This window comes from Pagrus pagrus, assembly GCF_965226575.1.
Source record: "Pagrus pagrus genome assembly, chromosome: 22".
NCBI classification, from domain to species: Eukaryota; Metazoa; Chordata; class Actinopteri; order Spariformes; family Sparidae; genus Pagrus; species Pagrus pagrus.
This window is the reverse complement of record NC_140204.1, coordinates 3,316,992-3,333,266: the sequence shown is the minus strand read 5'-3', so window position 1 is coordinate 3,333,266 and position 16,275 is coordinate 3,316,992. Positions and strand designations below refer to the sequence as shown.

Below are 16,275 nucleotides of genomic sequence, written 5' to 3'. Positions count from 1 at the left end.
GTTCTGGCATGCAGAGAGGTGGAAACGTAGGCTGAAGGCTCCAGAGAAGCAGAGACACCTGTGTGCAGAGTGCCACCTCTGACCTGCCGAGTTCATAGAAACCGCCAGTAGATGAAGTCGAGTTTCACTTCTGTTTCTCTCTCTGGCACAAACGGACAGTTACCCTGACAGGAAGTCAACAGCGTCCTTTTAGAGCCACACAGGCTCTTTCAGCTTCGCAATAAAGGTTGTGTTTATCATCACGATGGAGTCGGAGTTAAAGGAAAAGTTCACAAAACATTTCTGGAGCTTCACAGCAAAACAGAGTTGCAGCGTTCTGCGTAACAGCTGAAGTAGCAAACATAAAATGTAATCCATTAATCAAAGTCCACCAAAGATACCAAACTGATTTGATAAGATGTTATTTACACTCCTGATGATGTGCGGTCGAGCTCTTGCACCCACTTCAGATGGGTGAGCGCTAGCGCTTTTAGCTTAGCAGCTACAGTTTTCAGCTTAAAAAAGATAATAAATCACAACTTTTCAAATCAATTTGTGATCTTGGGTCTTCTGGAGACTACTCCAGACGAGCTGTGTGGAGCCATTTTATGTTATTTTGGTTGTTTTTTTACATTTTAAATCAAGTCTCCATCTATTTCAGTTGTTTAGCAGAATGCTGCAACTCTGTTTTGCTGTGAAGCTCCAGAAATGTTTTGTGGACTACGAAACTTCACTTGACTTTATATCAGCATGGAGGGAGGAGGTGATGACTGAGTTTTACGTTTTTGGGTGAACTGTTACTTGGTGAAGACATGACCTCACCCGACTCTGCCAAGGATTGGCTAGTATTCATTGCCTTTGTCGGTTGGATACTGTAGGCTACCTAGGCACTTAGCTAAATGCTAACGCTAACCTTGCAACTTGCTCACAGTGATGATGCTAACATGGTAATGCTAAGCATGAATAATATATGGTTTACAATGTTTGTTTAGGGTCTTAGCATGCTAGCATTCACACAATTTGCATGCTGAAGTAAAGGTCACTTGAGGCTGATGGGAATGTCTTTATATTTGCACATATTTGGTGACAAACTAAAGTTTTAGACGGATTAAACCCGTCCTGAGAGGATTGTGAATGTTCGCACCAAATTTCAATCCAATCCCTCCGAAATGTCTTCAGAAACGCACAAAAAAGATGCAACATATCTGCAGAACTTGCCTTAGAAACATGTCTTTTTTAGGTTTTCTTCAGTATCACAGTAATCTAGTCATACTTGTCTGTACATCCATGATTACACTGCAAACGGGAACTGCTCATAGATAATTCGACATATTTTAATCCTGCAAATGTGCCAAAGTGTAAACAAATATAAGCTTAAACAACTGGGACTCGAGTTGTAGCCCACAGCATCACTCAATGCATCCACAGTAACAAATATTTCTGTTTATGTCCCCTAAAAGCCCCCCAAGATCAAATATCCTCCATCTTTAGGATCAAGAAATCAATCGTGTGGTATGCTATAGAAATTCAGCTCAATTAAAGAATACATAACGCATCATATTCGGAATGTTTTACATGAAAATTAAGTACAAGTACCTTAAAATGATACTTTTCACCAATGGACTAACATCTAAAAAGACGTGTAAATCTCTGTTTTGTTGTGATTCTCACGTGAAACACATCCAGTGTTATGAAGTTGAAACGTTTGTCTTCAGTTTCCAAAAACCCAAATTGTGAGTTTTTCAGTCAGCCTGTGGAGGAAGGAACTTCTCGGTTACAGAAACATTAGAGAAAGAGTATCGATGGGATGTTGGTTCACCACAAACCACCAGAAGAGTTCATCGCTCCTCATGGCATCGACGTCGTGACGGGATCTGGAGGGCTGCTTTTATTTTGACAGTCACCTTTAAATCACATGACCGGCATCGGTGTTGTGGTCGTAGATGAGTTGTTCTTCAGCTCAGGAAGATATACTGTGCACATACATCACAAATGGTGAGAAAATTACCCACACACAGCTCGCTGTTCATTCGCCCACATTGAACACACACACACACACACTCTTACAGAGAGATAAAGAGTGTGTTAGTTCTGTAGAAAAGGAAACTGTACTTCCTGACAAAGACCTCCCACTCAAAACCACAAAGAGAGAGAGTTTAACTAAAAACTGACACACTCTCACAGACTGTGGGAGAAAACCGCCCTATTTATTTAGCAGTATGCTAAATCTCTGTTAATCAATCAACATGGTTACTGCCTCCAACATCCAATCATCTCAATTTTGGCCTTTAAAGGTTCCATATTATGTTTATTTTAGGGTTCATACTTTTATTTTTGGTGTCTACTTAAAAATGGAACAAACCTGGAGTCACAACAGATTCTGTGGCTTCGACCTGAATTCAAACACACGGATACGCCCGGCCTCGGTGAATGCTGTAATGCTGATGTACAGGAGAGTCATCTGGTTGTTTGGGGCACAAACAAAAATACAAGTGATCCTGTGCTCCATCTCACACAGAGGCCAAACCTTCAGGAGGAGTAAACACCACGGTGACATCGCGGCCTTACCAAAGTCCTGATCTCGTGTGAAGACAGTTTCTGAACACATGCCGTGGGTGACCCCGGTGTTACACGGTGGTCGGGCTTACACCGATTATTACTTGCCCACCGTCATTATGCTTTTCAAAAAATCAAGACTTAATTGTGGCAATACGTCGGATTTAAACTCGGTCATAACAGAGAACCTGATAACGTTAATGAGGCGAAAGGAGTTAGTTTCTTCACTGAGAAGTTGGAGGTGTGCAGCCTGTGACCTGCAGCTCTTCATCTAACAGCTCCATCGTGTCCCGTTCCTCCCAGAGACAGAAGACAACGACTCCCTGGCATATTTAAAACTGATGTGTGCTCAAACAAATGTAGAAAATGTCCGTTTGTTTTGATCTGTAGATGCATTTTGGATGAAAGATGGCGATAAATGCAAAACTTAAGCCGTACTGTCTGCATTGAAAGCATTGTTAAAATCCGGCCTTTACTGACCCACTCTTGTTGTTTTGCCAATATGAACAGGAAAATTGTATTTAATTGTGCTCATAATGATCTTAAAAAGTCTCAAATTGAACTTGTTAAAACCGCAGTGACGCTAACAACCAAAACAAAACGACATGTGAGCATCAGAGTCTGGTTTCATTGTGGTTTATATGATGGTGTACGTGAATAAAACTTCTTCTGTCTCCTCCTCCAGATCACTCCAGCCACTCCGTCTTCTGCTGCTGCTGTGCAGTTCAGACCAGGTACAGCTTCACATCTCAAATTGGACTAAAATAAAAGCTGTTTATTGTTTATTTTGGAAAATAGTTGCTACTAATCTACCTGTTTTTAGTAAATGAAGTAAAACTTGTGAAAACATCGGTATGGTCCTTTAAAAGCTCAGAATTGATTGATTTCAGGGAGTTCAGCACCCGCATGGAGCTGGAGGGAAGCACCTCGCTGTGTTTCCAGAGCAGGCGATACCCGGGACACGCCTGTCGGGTAAGTGTGTGTGTGTGTGTGTGTGTGTGTGTGTGATTGTGAGTGTGTGTGTAACTCCTCTCTCTCTCTCTCTCTCTCTCTCTCTCTCTCTCTCTCTCTCTCTCTCTCTCTCAGGTGGACAGGTCGAGGAGGAAGCTCCCCCTCCCTCCTCCTGAGGACGGTGAAGGTGAAGGGTTGTTAAGTGTCGTCGCCATGTACGACTTCACCGCCAAGGAGGACACTGACCTCACACTCAAACAGGTACACACACACACACACACACACACACACACACACACACACACAGAAACCAGTGATGGAAAGTAACTAAGTACAATGTTGAGGTACTTTCAATCTTCTGTTGCTTTGTACTTATCTTATCACTTATATCAGAGCCAAAGGGGAACATTAAATATATGTATCAGTTACTTTTACTTGTACTTTTGATACTTAAGTACATTTAACATCAGATACTTTAAGACTTTTGGGTACTTTTTACAACACTCAGTCAGTTTATCACAAACATTCAACATCAACACATCTGGAGATACGTGGTTTTCAATAGGCAGGAAGGTAATCTGAAAAGTAACTAGTAACTAAAGCTGTCAGACAAATGTAGTGGAGTAAAAGGTACAATATTTACCTCTGAGTTGTCATGGAGTAGAAGTATCAAGTACAGTATCTCAAATTTGTACCTGTACAGTACTCAAGTAAATGCACTTAGTTACTTTCCAGTTTAAAAACACTGATAAATGATGATAATGTTATGAATAAAAAAGGAAAATACAGAAACTTACTTAGTTCTTAGTTACTTTGCAGATTACATGCTGCATCAAATATGTTACAATTTACTTTTAATTTTGATACTTAAGTACTTTGTATATCAGATACTTTAGGTACTTTTACTCGAGTATGACTTCTGAGTACTCAGACACAAACACTGAGATGAAGCAGTAGACGTGTGGTGATGCAGAGTGTCGTGTCCACAGGGAGAAGAGTACATCATCCTCCACAAACAGGACCAGCTGTGGTGGAGAGCGCAGGACAAACACGGGTACGTTTACTTCAAAATGTTGAGACGTCTCAACAGGAACTGGATCCACTGCCATGAAATATGTCTGACTTTCCATCTAGCGCCACCTTCAGGTCAAATGTTTAACTCATGCAAGACTTTGGCTTGCCAACATGCTTAACCACGATGGTGAACAGGGCGAGCGTTACACCTCGAGTCGTAAAATGGCCGCTGTTAGACTCACGTTTCATTTCTCCTCGTTTCCATCAGGAATAAAGGCTTCATCCCCAGTAACTACGTGACAGAGAAGAACAAAATCGAGGCAAACTCGTGAGTTTTCTGCTGCAGTTTATTATTTTTTAGTTTGTTTGTTTATCTATGATGTAATTGTAGAAAACCGGAACATCAGAAGTGTTTAACAACTGTTATAACATCCTAAAATAAGTCTTTTTAATGACCAGAAGGCAAAAATTAAACCATTAATCATGTTTCCTTTGTCTTTCTGGAGGTGGTACTGCAAGAACATCACCAGGACAGAAGCAGAGCAGCTGCTGAGACAGGAGGTATGCACCCGTCTACCTGTGTGAATGTGTCATGCAGGACATAGATATCTAACTGAGTTTCAGCAGTGATGAGTGTTGAAGTGTCTCTGAGATGTCTTACTCTCTTCACTGACACTGGTCGGAGCTTCTTTGGGTGATTTTTTTTTATTTCTGGTTGTTTCCAGGACAAAGAGGGAGGCTTCGTGGTGCGAGAGTCCAGTCAGAAAGGAGTCTACACCGTCTCTGTCTACACCAAAACATCAAGGTGCTTCACATCACAGCTGAGACAGACATGTAATAAACATGGAATAAATCTTTACATATATATCTTTCTGTCTTTTGTGTGTCAGCGCTCCTCACGGGGACATCAGGCATTACCAGATCAAAATAAGTGACACCGGGCAGTTCTTCCTGGCTGAGAAACACACCTTCAACTCCATACCTGACGTCATACACTACCATGAACACAACGCAGCAGGTACATGGGTTTACACTGTGTGTGGGCGCTACCACCCAGACAACAGGGCTACATGTGATGCTTCATTTCACCTTGTTTGGTGTGTGTGCAGGTCTGGTGACCAGGTTGAGGTACGCGGTGGGACCGATGGGAAGGTGTGTACCTGCCACAGCTGGATTCAGCTCAGGTGAATAAATACTATATATATATATATATATATATTGTATTGTCAGTTTTGTCCAAGATTTCCAAGGTCGTGCAGCCCTGTTATGATATATGATGTGATGCTAAATGAGTTGAAAGATACTAATTTGGTTGTGGGCAAAATAAAACATCTTTAATGAGGAAATGATTAGTTACAGTACTGCAGAGATCCTCCAGGAGCAGAAACAATAAGCCCTTCCCAACAAAAAACATCCATCTCCCTGAGGAATCCCGAGCTCCATCAGAAGCTTTTTCCCTCTGTCCTGTCAGGTTTATCTTTTTAGTTTAAAATACTGAGAGCTGCCTCTTTAATCATAGAAGTATATTGTTAAAAAAACACTGTATGGAAGTTAAGTTTATTTATAGAGGCCATATAGAAACAACGGTTGACCAAAGAGGGCTTAATTTGTGCCAGATCCTGCCTTGCTATTGAAATGACACTATACTTAAGTTGCTCGTTTGTCCACTTTGGATTTATTCTAGTAGGATGTTTTTGAGTTCACAGTTTTCTGGAAAGCAGCATCACATGTGTTTCTCTCTTCTGTCTGTGCTGTTTCTCCCTTCCTCTTTTCTCTTCTTCCTTCTGTTTCCCTCCCTGCAGAGAAGTGGGAGATCAACCCCAGCGAGTTGACCTTCATGAAAGAGCTGGGCAGCGGTCAGTTCGGTCTGGTGAGGCTCGGCAAGTGGAGGGCCGAGCAGAGGGTGGCCATCAAGGCCATCAGAGAGGGAGCCATGTACGAGGAGGACTTCATCGAGGAGGCCAAGGTCATGATGTAAGGACGGGGGAGAGGTTCAGATGACAGACACAGACGGGGGAACAGAGACGAGGAAGTGAAACTGTGATTGTTTGTTGTGTTTCCCAGGAGGCTGTGCCACCCTAAGCTGGTGCAGCTGTACGGCGTTTGCTTGCAGCAGCGCCCTCTGCTGATCGTGGCCGAGTTCATGGAGAACGGCTGCCTGCTGAACTTCCTGCGGCAGAGGGGCGGGACTCTGAAGGAGGCGTGGCTTCTGTCCATGTGCCAGGACGTCTGTGAGGGGATGGAGTACCTGGAGGCCCACAGCTTCATCCACAGAGACCTGGTGAGGGTTTTCAGCTGTGAGGCGATGAGTTTGACAGCTAATCCAAGAAGGTTTATTGATCTTAAGAAGGAGGAGAGTTTTCTCTACACATAAAGGAACATTTTATCAGAAAAACTTAAATTCAGAATCACCAGATTTGGAGATTCATGGTTTTCACTGGCCAGGAAGTGGATGAAAAGTACTACAGTAATGTGAAAAGTAACTAAAGCTGTCAGACAAAAAAATAAATATTTGCTTCAGAGATGTACTTTTTTGAGTAAATGTACTTTGTTACAATCCAATATTGCAAACATTGGTACATATTGGTACATTGTCTTTGGTTTAAGTTGAGCTAATTCTAATGTTATCATACTGTTTGCGAGTTTAATCTGTAACATTGTCTCATATGTTTTATGTGTAAAATCTAGTAGTTTTACTGCTTTACAATACCGACACACAGTAACTACATATTCGAACACTGAAAATTGTGACTAGAATCTTGATGGATAACTCACTTTTAAGATTATTCGTCTAATTAATTGTACTTTTTGGACTAAAGTACTTAAGTAAATCTACTTACACTCCACCAGTGACATTTCTCTCACACAGCCTGCTGGGCAAACTGGTCCAGGTGCATATTTGTCTGAAGTTTCTGGTTATTTGTCTGAAGTTTCTGGATATTTGTGTCTCCTCCAGGCAGCGAGGAACTGTCTGGTGAACGAGCACAACGTGGTGAAGGTCAGCGACTTTGGGATGACCAGGTACATAAAACATTAACTCACGTTTCGAAGGATACGTTTGACATTTTCAGAAGTGACATCATTCACTTCTGGCAGAGAATTCGTTGAGATCAACACCATCTTCATGTTTGTCTGCTAAATTTGAATCCAGGGCCAGTAGCTCGTTAGCTTAGCTTGGGCTAATTGTAAAGAGTGTATCGTGATTCAGTTCTGACTCTGTTCATGTTTGCAGGTACGTTCTGGACAACCAGTACATCAGTTCGAGTGGTGCCAAGTTCCCAGTGAAGTGGTCGCCTCCTGAAGTTCTCCACTACAGTAAATACAGCAGCAAGTCTGACGTCTGGTCGTTTGGTGAGGAACCACAGATTCACGTCACCGTCCACTCGCTCTAACTCGTGCTGACAGTAGTAGAAATACGAGTACCGGTAATAATGGCAGCAGGACTCGCAGTACTCTGTCTGATCTATGGATGGTTTGAGTTTGCAGGTGTGGTGATGTGGGAGATCTACTCGGAGGGTCGGACTCCGTTTGAGAACTGCACCAACTTGGACGTGGTGAATGACATCACCAGAGGAGTCCGGCTGTACCGACCGCACCACGCCTCGCAGCCGCTCTACGCCATCATGTACCGCTGCTGGCACGAGGTACTCGCCGAACCACTCAGTCATTCGTTCACGCTGACATTAGTTAAGTCCACTTTAATTAAATTGAGTTGATGATCACACCTTTTATTAACGACTGCATCAACTCTTCCTTTTTCTCCCTTTCTCCACCCCTTCTCCTCTTCCTCTTCCTCTTCCTCTTCCTCGGTGGTGGTGTAGAGGCCTCAAGGTCGGCCGACTTTCTCCGAGCTTCTGGAGGAAATCAGAAAACTGGCCGAAAACCCTGATTAACACATATTCAGTATTGTAATGCTGTTTTTCAAACTGTTATCATGAATGTACAGACTGTATTTTTATTGTAAATAACTATTTTTTCATTAAAACCTGTTGACAGATGCTTCTCTGCCTTTTAGTGATGATTTGGTCAAATGAATTTTAATCCATCGTGTGATTTTTACCTTAAAAAACATGTAAATATGTAAAAAATATTAAAAAGATCATGTTCTTTACGGACGTTCGCTGCATGTTAAAAATCACTTGTTACTATGTGTCTTTCCTTTGCGTCATGAAACTAATTTCGCACATCTGAAACAGAATAATGGACAAATCAAGCAAATGAACTGTTGTTAAACGTGACCAAGTCATTATAAGTGCAGTGCTTTAGAAATGACAGCAGGAGGTGGTAGAGAGCTGTCGGTTTTACCTCCTGTAAGTTCAATAGGCTGATGTTTCAGCATTTCAGTCATCACTGTGGAGAAAACTACATGTCTGTTGAGTTTTGATAATTATTTAGGATATAAATAATAATAAAACACAGGGTGAGGTCACAGTGAAGACCTGAACACAGCTGTAGTCACAGAGCCTTCAGTCTGTGATGAACAGCCTCATCCTGCTTTAGAAAACTACACAATGTAAACAACAGAAGAGAAAACAGAAGCCTGCAGGTGTGATGATTGTTGAAAATAAAAATAAAAACACAGAATTGTACAAAAAAGTTCCTAAAAATATCAGGAAAGTCATCGTATTGCTGCAACAACCATCTCAAGTGTCAGATATTCAGATGTTATAATGTAAAACACTCTTAAACGCCTCAGATCGTCACACTCCACGGTGTCACGTCACGTTGAAGGACGTGCTGACGTAACCGTCTGCCTGGAGCGTGGCGGGGGGCGTTACCGTGGCAACACACACACACTCTCTCTCACACACACACACACAGACTCAAGTTGTCATCTCCAGTGACACACACACACACACGAAACGTTACTCCAGTGTTTACGCTGATGGAAGCTCACCGATTTAAACGATAAAGGAATTCCCTGCAAGGTTAGTGTGTGTGTGTGTGTGTGTGTCTGTGTGTGTGTGTGTGTGTCTGTGTCTAAACTTTCATTACTGCAGCAGGTTGTTGTTTGTGTTCTGTTGTGTCTCTGTAATATTTCTGATAATACTCAACACCACGACAACCTTTCTGATCTCCAGTGACACTGTGAACATCTGTTGTTCAAGGATTAATACCACACTGTCAAAATATAAATAGAAGTCCTGGTAACTTCAGTAAAAATATAAAGTATAATCATGAAAATGTACTTAAAGGTACTCAAAGTATTAAAATGTCTCCTTCACTTACTCCCTTTTACTTTTCCTTTTAGATTCTTCTGCTTATCTTTCATTATATCTTTTTATTTTATTGGAGTATGGTCACTGTAAAAGACAAAAACAAATAATAGTTATGACTTTTTTCTCAGACTTCTGAAAGTCGGAACAAAAAGTGAGAATTGTTGACAAAAAAAGGGGCAAAACTCACTTTTTTTTTCTTGCCCTCTTGTGTTTAGCGGCTAATGGAGCGGTACGAGTCTCTCGGCCTGGTCGGGGAGGGCAGTTACGGCACCGTGTTGAAGTGCCGTCACAGAGACTCCGGCCGCCTCGTCGCCATCAAGAAGTTCATGGACTCGGATGACGACAAGACGGTGAAGAAGATCGCCCTGAGGGAGATCAAGCTGCTGAGGGTACCTGTCAATCAATCAGTGAATGTCGAGCGGGAAACCTGAGTGAAGGGAAACACAAAAGCAGCCCGTCAATCATAAGACAAAGTCCAAACTACTCAGGGTCATATTCTCACAGCTGCTTTAAAACATGACAGCAGAGGAAACAGTGGAAGAGGAGACATGATGTCTGGTTTATTACTGTAGTCGGTCTTTAATATGTCAGTATCTTTAAACAGGACAGACAAATATATCAAGAAAATTAGACTTTCACTGTACAATCAAGCTTCTTCTGGCAAAGTAATGGTGTGTTTGATTATCAAGGCCTCAGAGGAACTGCAATTTGTAAGACAAGACTATAATTTTGGCTAAAAATATTGAAAAACTGAACTTTAATTATCAGAAGAATGTGAAGAAACGGTTTGAAATGCAGCCCACTGTTTGTGTGCAGCGACCTGCGACAGGTGGCCAGTTCTGACAACCTTTAAAATAATGTTGATGGATGTTTTTCCTGTTTTGATCCCGTCACAAGAGAAACCACGTCAAGCCTCAAATTCTCAAACTTGTCTTCTTTTTAAACATTAAGCAACTGCGTCATGACAACCTGGTGAACCTTCTAGAAGTGTGGAAGCGTCGACGCCGCTGGTATCTGGTGTTCGAGTTCGTTGAGCGAACACTTCTGGATGATTTGGAGCAAAACCCGAACGGACTGGACCTGAACACCAGCAGGCAGTACCTGTACCAGATCCTGAGGGCTGCGGCCTTCTGCCACCAGCAACATGTGAGTGTGTTGGTGTGAAAGCACAAGAGGTTTCCCCGAAATCAACATTAGCTAGTGATCTAATCAGAAAGCGATACTTGCTGAATGCCGGTGAAGATTCTCCAGTCATCCAGGTCTTAGTATCTCTAAGTGCCGTGTTTCAACTCAAGCAAGTTTCAAGAAAGTTAAGCTGGTCCAGTTAACTGATTCAGTACTGAAGTGATACTTAGCTGAGCAGATATGATTAGTCAGCTGGAGTTATCTAAACACAAGCTCAGTCAGAGTGATTTCTGATGAACCATGTCTTCTTGAAGCGCTGACGGCCTCCAATAGGGCTGCCAGAGGAAGGATCAAAACATGCTCCGGCATCGTTACCCCTTTTTTCCTTCCAAGGTCATCCACCGTGACATCAAACCAGAGAACATACTCATCTCTCAGGGGGGCGTCGTCAAGATGTGTGACTTCGGCTTTGCCCGGACCATGACATCGTCCTCTGAGGGGGGCGTCTATACCGACTATGTGGCCACTCGCTGGTACAGAGCCCCTGAACTGCTGGTGGGAGACACCAAGTATGGCAAGTAAGTGGTCTGCATCTACACCTGAGGATGTGTGAGTGTAGATTATCTGTTGATGAAATGTTAACAGGTGTGTGTCTGTCTGTGTTTGTAGACCTGTAGATGTGTGGGCGGTTGGTTGTCTGTTAATAGAGATGTTAACAGGTCAACCTCTGTTTCCCGGAGACTCCGACCTCGACCAGATTTATCACATCGTCAGGTGCTTCGGTATGCACACATACAAACATCTGTGAGATAAAAATATGCAAAATCTCCTCAACACAATTGCGTTCTGTGAGTTCTCCCTTTTTTCTGTGGTAGGTAACCTGACAGCTCATCACCAGGAGTTGTTCTACAGGAATCCTGTGTTTTCTGGAGTCAGACTGCCCGAATGTTCTGGCAGAGTCCCACTGGAGCAGCGCTTCCCCACAGTTCCCACCACCGCCCTGGACCTGGCACAGGTACTGTTTAGTTTGTTTATTGACTTAAATGTCACAGTACAGAAGTCAAACATAGTGAGACCTAACTGCACAACCATGCAGCAACCATGTCAGGGTAACTTGTTATTTTCAGTGTGTAGTTTGCTAGCTCAGAGGTTGTTCTTGTAGAGACAGGGATTTTGAAAACGCTAACACAGATTTCATTGGTGCATCTTAGGCCACAGCGGTGTGTGTTCCCCTTTCTGACTTATTTATCTTATTCACTTTCAGATCCTACATTAGACATCAGTATTACCTTTGTGTTGTCTCTTTCAGAGTTGTCTCCAGATGGATCCAGAAAAACGAGCTCAGTGTTCAGAACTGTTAGAGCATCCTCTGTTCACACAAGACTCATTCCACATCAGGTATTTGTGTGTATGCAATTGAATTACCAATACCATAGATGCATCGTCCAGAGCTTATTGCATGAACTTGAACTTGAATGTATCCTGGTTTTTAGCTAAATTAACTAGTCTCCCAGTGGGGTATGACTCTAAATGTAAAGGAATCCAACCATGAACTGACTATTGTGTAGTCTGAAATCAAGTTACTGACCTGCTGCATCTATCTATCTATGTATCCAAACAGGGTTTTGGATGAGCTGAATGCTAGGATCCAAAAAGACCACAGAGAAAACTCCACCCTTCCCAAAATAGCCAAAACCCCAAGACGGGAGAAGGATGAAGGGGATGACAAGAACCGGAGAGGCAAAGACAAGAAACACTCAGAGGACATGGATGTGAAAGTCAACAAGGAAAAGGAGAAGCGAGACAAGGAGAGTGGTGTGGAAAAGATACAGAAATCAAAAGGCAAGCAACCTTTAAAGACTCCTAAAACCATTGGGAGTACCTCAGAACATTTGACCATCAAGCAAACCAAAACATTAGGCGCCAAGATTATCGATAATGCATCAAAAACGACTGTGAAACCCGGAAAAGCCATTGGTGCAGAGCTCAGAAAGGAACCTGATATTTCTAAACTTACTAAAGCTCTTACTTCTGATTCACTGGAGGCTTCCAAGACTGTGACAGATCGAGTAGCTAAACCTAAAAATGGGAAGGTTGCTTCTCCTGAGCCAAGGAAGTGCCATTCGAAAAATATGGATACAAAAGACAGAGATTCAACTGGCTTGAATTCTAGTTGCTCCGACAAAAATGTGTCGAGTAGGACTGAGAAATGTGTGATGGAGATGTGGAGATCTAAATCTGAGCCAAGTCAAGACTTTGGCAAGAGTTGGATCAACTTGAACACAAAAGTTCCCAAATTGTCTAAAAGCTCAACCACTGACCATCCGAGTCCATCTCGAAAAGCTTCTTTGAAATCAACCATTGATCCTGGAAGCACCAATTCAACAAAGAATATTGGTAAAATATCCTCCACAGAAGACCCTGAAGGTGCTGCAACAGACATTTGTGCAACAGGCTTGACACTGAAAGCGTCTCATCCATCGAGCAGTGACCACACAGAGGACGCCGCCTCAACTATCCCTTCTGTCACCAAGCAGTGCAGGACAAACACTACTTCAGAGCATCAGAACAGTCATTCAAACGAAGACACAGAGCCAAGAAGGACCTCTGAATGTCCAAAAGTCTTAACCTCAAACCCCAAACCATCTGAAACTACCTCAAACTTTGGCCAAAAAGTGACCCCAAAAAAATCATCTTTGTCCACCAGCCTATCAAAGACTCTTACCTCAGATCTTTCAGAGCTCCCCTCCACAGTTTGTAAAGAGGCCAGTCCTGCCCACAGCACTACAGCACTACCTAAAGGAACCCACCAAACTGCCTCATCTTCAGATATTGAACCCACAAATGACACAAGCGTACCCAATAAGCCTTCCAGGGACCTTGCAACGGACACAATCAAAAATCAGCAGGATACTTCAAACAAGGACATTAAGGAGGATCCTGGATGCTTGAAGATGAGTCTGGTGACCAAAATAGCTGCAAACCACTCTAGGATATTTGAATCTCCTGAGCCCTGCAGCATCCATCAGCAGAGTGCTTCCAAGCCCGAGATCACCACAGAATCCAGAACCTCAACCCTTAGAATCAGCACACCAGTAGGGACCACTATCCCGAAAACCTTGAAAGTCTCAGATAAAGAGAACAGAGAGGATTTTGCACTTTCTATGTCAATCATTGCAACAACCAAATCTTTGGTAAATCAAACCTCAAAGGTTTCTAGAAGCAGAAATATTGAGAAAAAAAACAACAGCAGTGAAGATGAACCGAAGATGAAATCCTCAAACTCCTCTCACTGCAAATCTCTGATCGGAGAACCGAAAGCAAAGTTTGGATCTTTTAGCACCGCAACAATGACTCAGAAAACAACATTTTCTACAGAGGCACGAAAGAAAGGAGGCAACCCTGACAGGAATAACACAACAAATATACCAACTTCATTCACTTCTACAGCAGCTCCAGACCACAAGGCTTCAACAAGAAGCTTTGTATTTCACAACACCACAGACATTAATGAGTTTGATTTAAGTCAACTCCATTCCTCTCCACTACCTCCTCCTCCTCCCCCTTCCTCGACTCCTCTACTCCTCCCTCCATCTTCCACAACCCTTATCCCGTCCTTCTGTGTTGTCAGTACCAACAGCCCAGTCGCCAGCGATCACCTTACCCTCGGGGCGAGCTTCCATCCTGGGACCCACAGCTTTTGGTAAGTTCTCACAGCGCAGTACAATAGAGTACTTTTGATTAAAATTATATTGGTGATCAAATAATGTATAGTTCAACACCTGGTAGAATGCGTTTATGTTTGTGTATCACAGGTGTGTAGACAAACCGAGGCATCATGGTTGCATTAATAGTCGACTGGCCCAACAGTCTCTGTCCAGTTGCATGACCGGATCATTCTCTGCACAGGTAAACCTCTTTGTTTGAGATACGACAGAGCTGTAATGGAGAATGTGCTCATTCAAAGTTACCACTTTCCCTCTAACAGGTGTCGGAGAAGAGTCTGATCCGCGAGCGTTCCTTCTTGTCTGACCGCTGTAACCATGGTAACAGCGATGGCACGACAGTGACCAAAAGGAAGTCGGACATCCACTTCCCGGATCTGAGAAGCTCGGTGCTGCCAGAACTCAGAGGAAGAGAAGGTATGCACACAGCACTATTCATACACGCCATCATACCTGCAAAGAAAACACATTACACCCCATTTATGTTGCAGACCTCGTCTTGGCCAATCAAGAGTCTCCTTCTGGTAACATTATACCTGCCAACACCTCCGTTTTCTCAGGTTTCTCCTGTTTTTCCTCCCATTTTGTTGTTATGGCAAGAAACTTACACAATTTGCCCTCAAACATTATTATCAACAATCGTCACTGAAGCTGCCAAAGACTTCATACTAACCTTAATAATATTCCCCTCCCTTAAACGTACCAGCCCACTTGGGTGAACAAGGCTTTGAAAATACCAAAAATCTGTCAAGAAAAAAGACAAAAACCCCCAAAACATTTCAATGACAAGCATAGTTTCTTAGAAGACACTGATGAAAATTTCCTCAGTGTCTGTGTATCAAACTAAACTCTTCCTCTGAATAAAATTAGTGTCTACTTTTTTATTCTTATCCAATGTATGGACTACATACATGTTAGCTATTAGCTGCAACATAAGACTCGTAACTCGTAACTTATTGTGGATTTTGTGGTCAGTCGAGGATGTGCTTGTTTGTAGTTATCACTATACACTAAATATTGATTCATACTTGGACTTCTTAATTTAACTGTTGGAAAACTAAATAAAGTGACAACTGTTTTCTCAGGTAAACATAACAAAGGAACTTCTAAGGATCGAAGGAAAGACAACCAGTTGGCTCCGTCTGTTCCTCCATCAGAACCACAGCAGCCCGGATACAACAGTACTGATTCACACTCGCCTTAAGAAAAAACCCATTTCAGACTCCTTTTCTTCAATTTGACATGCTATAAACATACTGACGTCAGCAACACTGACATGTCAAAATAACCAGTGTTGAGATCAAAGACACGTGTTGCATTCTTGCTGATGTCATAAAAGTATTTAACGTTAGCTACATGTTGCTATTCTTAATAACCAAATGTTCCATTTATAATTACTATTTGTCAAATATTAAACACAACTCTGATGTAAATAAAATAATGAAATGATCTATGAGCATCTTTACAAAGACAGAAAATGTATACAAAATGTATTAACGACAGCAAATCAAAGATTTCTAGGTTTGTTTTTATTATTTATATTACATCTTTTTAGAACAGGTCATTAACATGTGAATACTTTTTTAAATAATGGTTCAACAAACAGTGTGTTACTGCAATTGTCTTACGTGTATTATATAAATAAAGAAGCTTTTTTAGAGTGATGATGTTGATTAATGGCAGCAGCAACAGCAGTAAATCAGCAT

At 42.2% G+C, this 16,275-nt stretch overlaps 2 protein-coding genes across 7 annotated transcripts in view; both read left to right on the top strand.

Annotated features, from left to right (window-relative positions):
* The window catches only part of txk (TXK tyrosine kinase), a 34,888-nt gene extending 26,390 nt beyond the window's left edge, over nt 1-8,498 (top strand). For all 6 annotated transcript variants that reach the window (XM_084343484.1, XM_084343485.1, XM_084343489.1 and 3 more), the window contains 15 exons: nt 3,221-3,269; nt 3,426-3,507; nt 3,622-3,747; nt 4,476-4,540; nt 4,769-4,828; nt 5,007-5,061; nt 5,226-5,305; nt 5,391-5,518; nt 5,610-5,684; nt 6,303-6,474; nt 6,565-6,781; nt 7,457-7,521; nt 7,733-7,851; nt 7,987-8,144; nt 8,322-8,498. In XM_084343484.1, the coding sequence (XP_084199610.1) occupies nt 3,221-3,269; nt 3,426-3,507; nt 3,622-3,747; nt 4,476-4,540; nt 4,769-4,828; nt 5,007-5,061; nt 5,226-5,305; nt 5,391-5,518; nt 5,610-5,684; nt 6,303-6,474; nt 6,565-6,781; nt 7,457-7,521; nt 7,733-7,851; nt 7,987-8,144; nt 8,322-8,393 (1,523 nt within the window). In that variant the 3' untranslated portion in view covers nt 8,394-8,498. The remainder of the gene's footprint in view (nt 1-3,220; nt 3,270-3,425; nt 3,508-3,621; nt 3,748-4,475; nt 4,541-4,768; nt 4,829-5,006; nt 5,062-5,225; nt 5,306-5,390; nt 5,519-5,609; nt 5,685-6,302; nt 6,475-6,564; nt 6,782-7,456; nt 7,522-7,732; nt 7,852-7,986; nt 8,145-8,321) is intronic.
* Nucleotides 8,499-9,930: 1,432 nt separating this feature from the next.
* LOC311251866 (uncharacterized protein) lies at nt 9,931-16,229 on the top strand. The gene is made up of 10 exons (XM_084344511.1): nt 9,931-10,108; nt 10,671-10,865; nt 11,238-11,422; nt 11,514-11,626; nt 11,720-11,859; nt 12,154-12,242; nt 12,466-14,547; nt 14,660-14,753; nt 14,833-14,986; nt 15,655-16,229. Exons 1-10 carry the CDS (start codon nt 9,941-9,943, stop codon nt 15,771-15,773), a joined length of 3,339 nt encoding a protein of 1,112 aa, XP_084200637.1. The 5' UTR covers nt 9,931-9,940; the 3' UTR covers nt 15,774-16,229.
* Nucleotides 16,230-16,275: the final 46 nt, after the last annotated feature.

Excerpts from the sequence above, each read along its gene's own strand:
- LOC311251866 (XM_084344511.1), top strand. The coding sequence starts at position 9,941 with ATGGAGCGGTACGAGTCTCTCGGCCTGGTCGGGGAGGGCAGTTACGGC. Across the intron at positions 11,860-12,153 it reads CCGCCCTGGACCTGGCACAG|AGTTGTCTCCAGATGGATCC; the intron begins GTACTGTTTAGT and ends TGTCTCTTTCAG. Across the intron at positions 12,243-12,465 it reads CAAGACTCATTCCACATCAG|GGTTTTGGATGAGCTGAATG; the intron begins GTATTTGTGTGT and ends GTATCCAAACAG.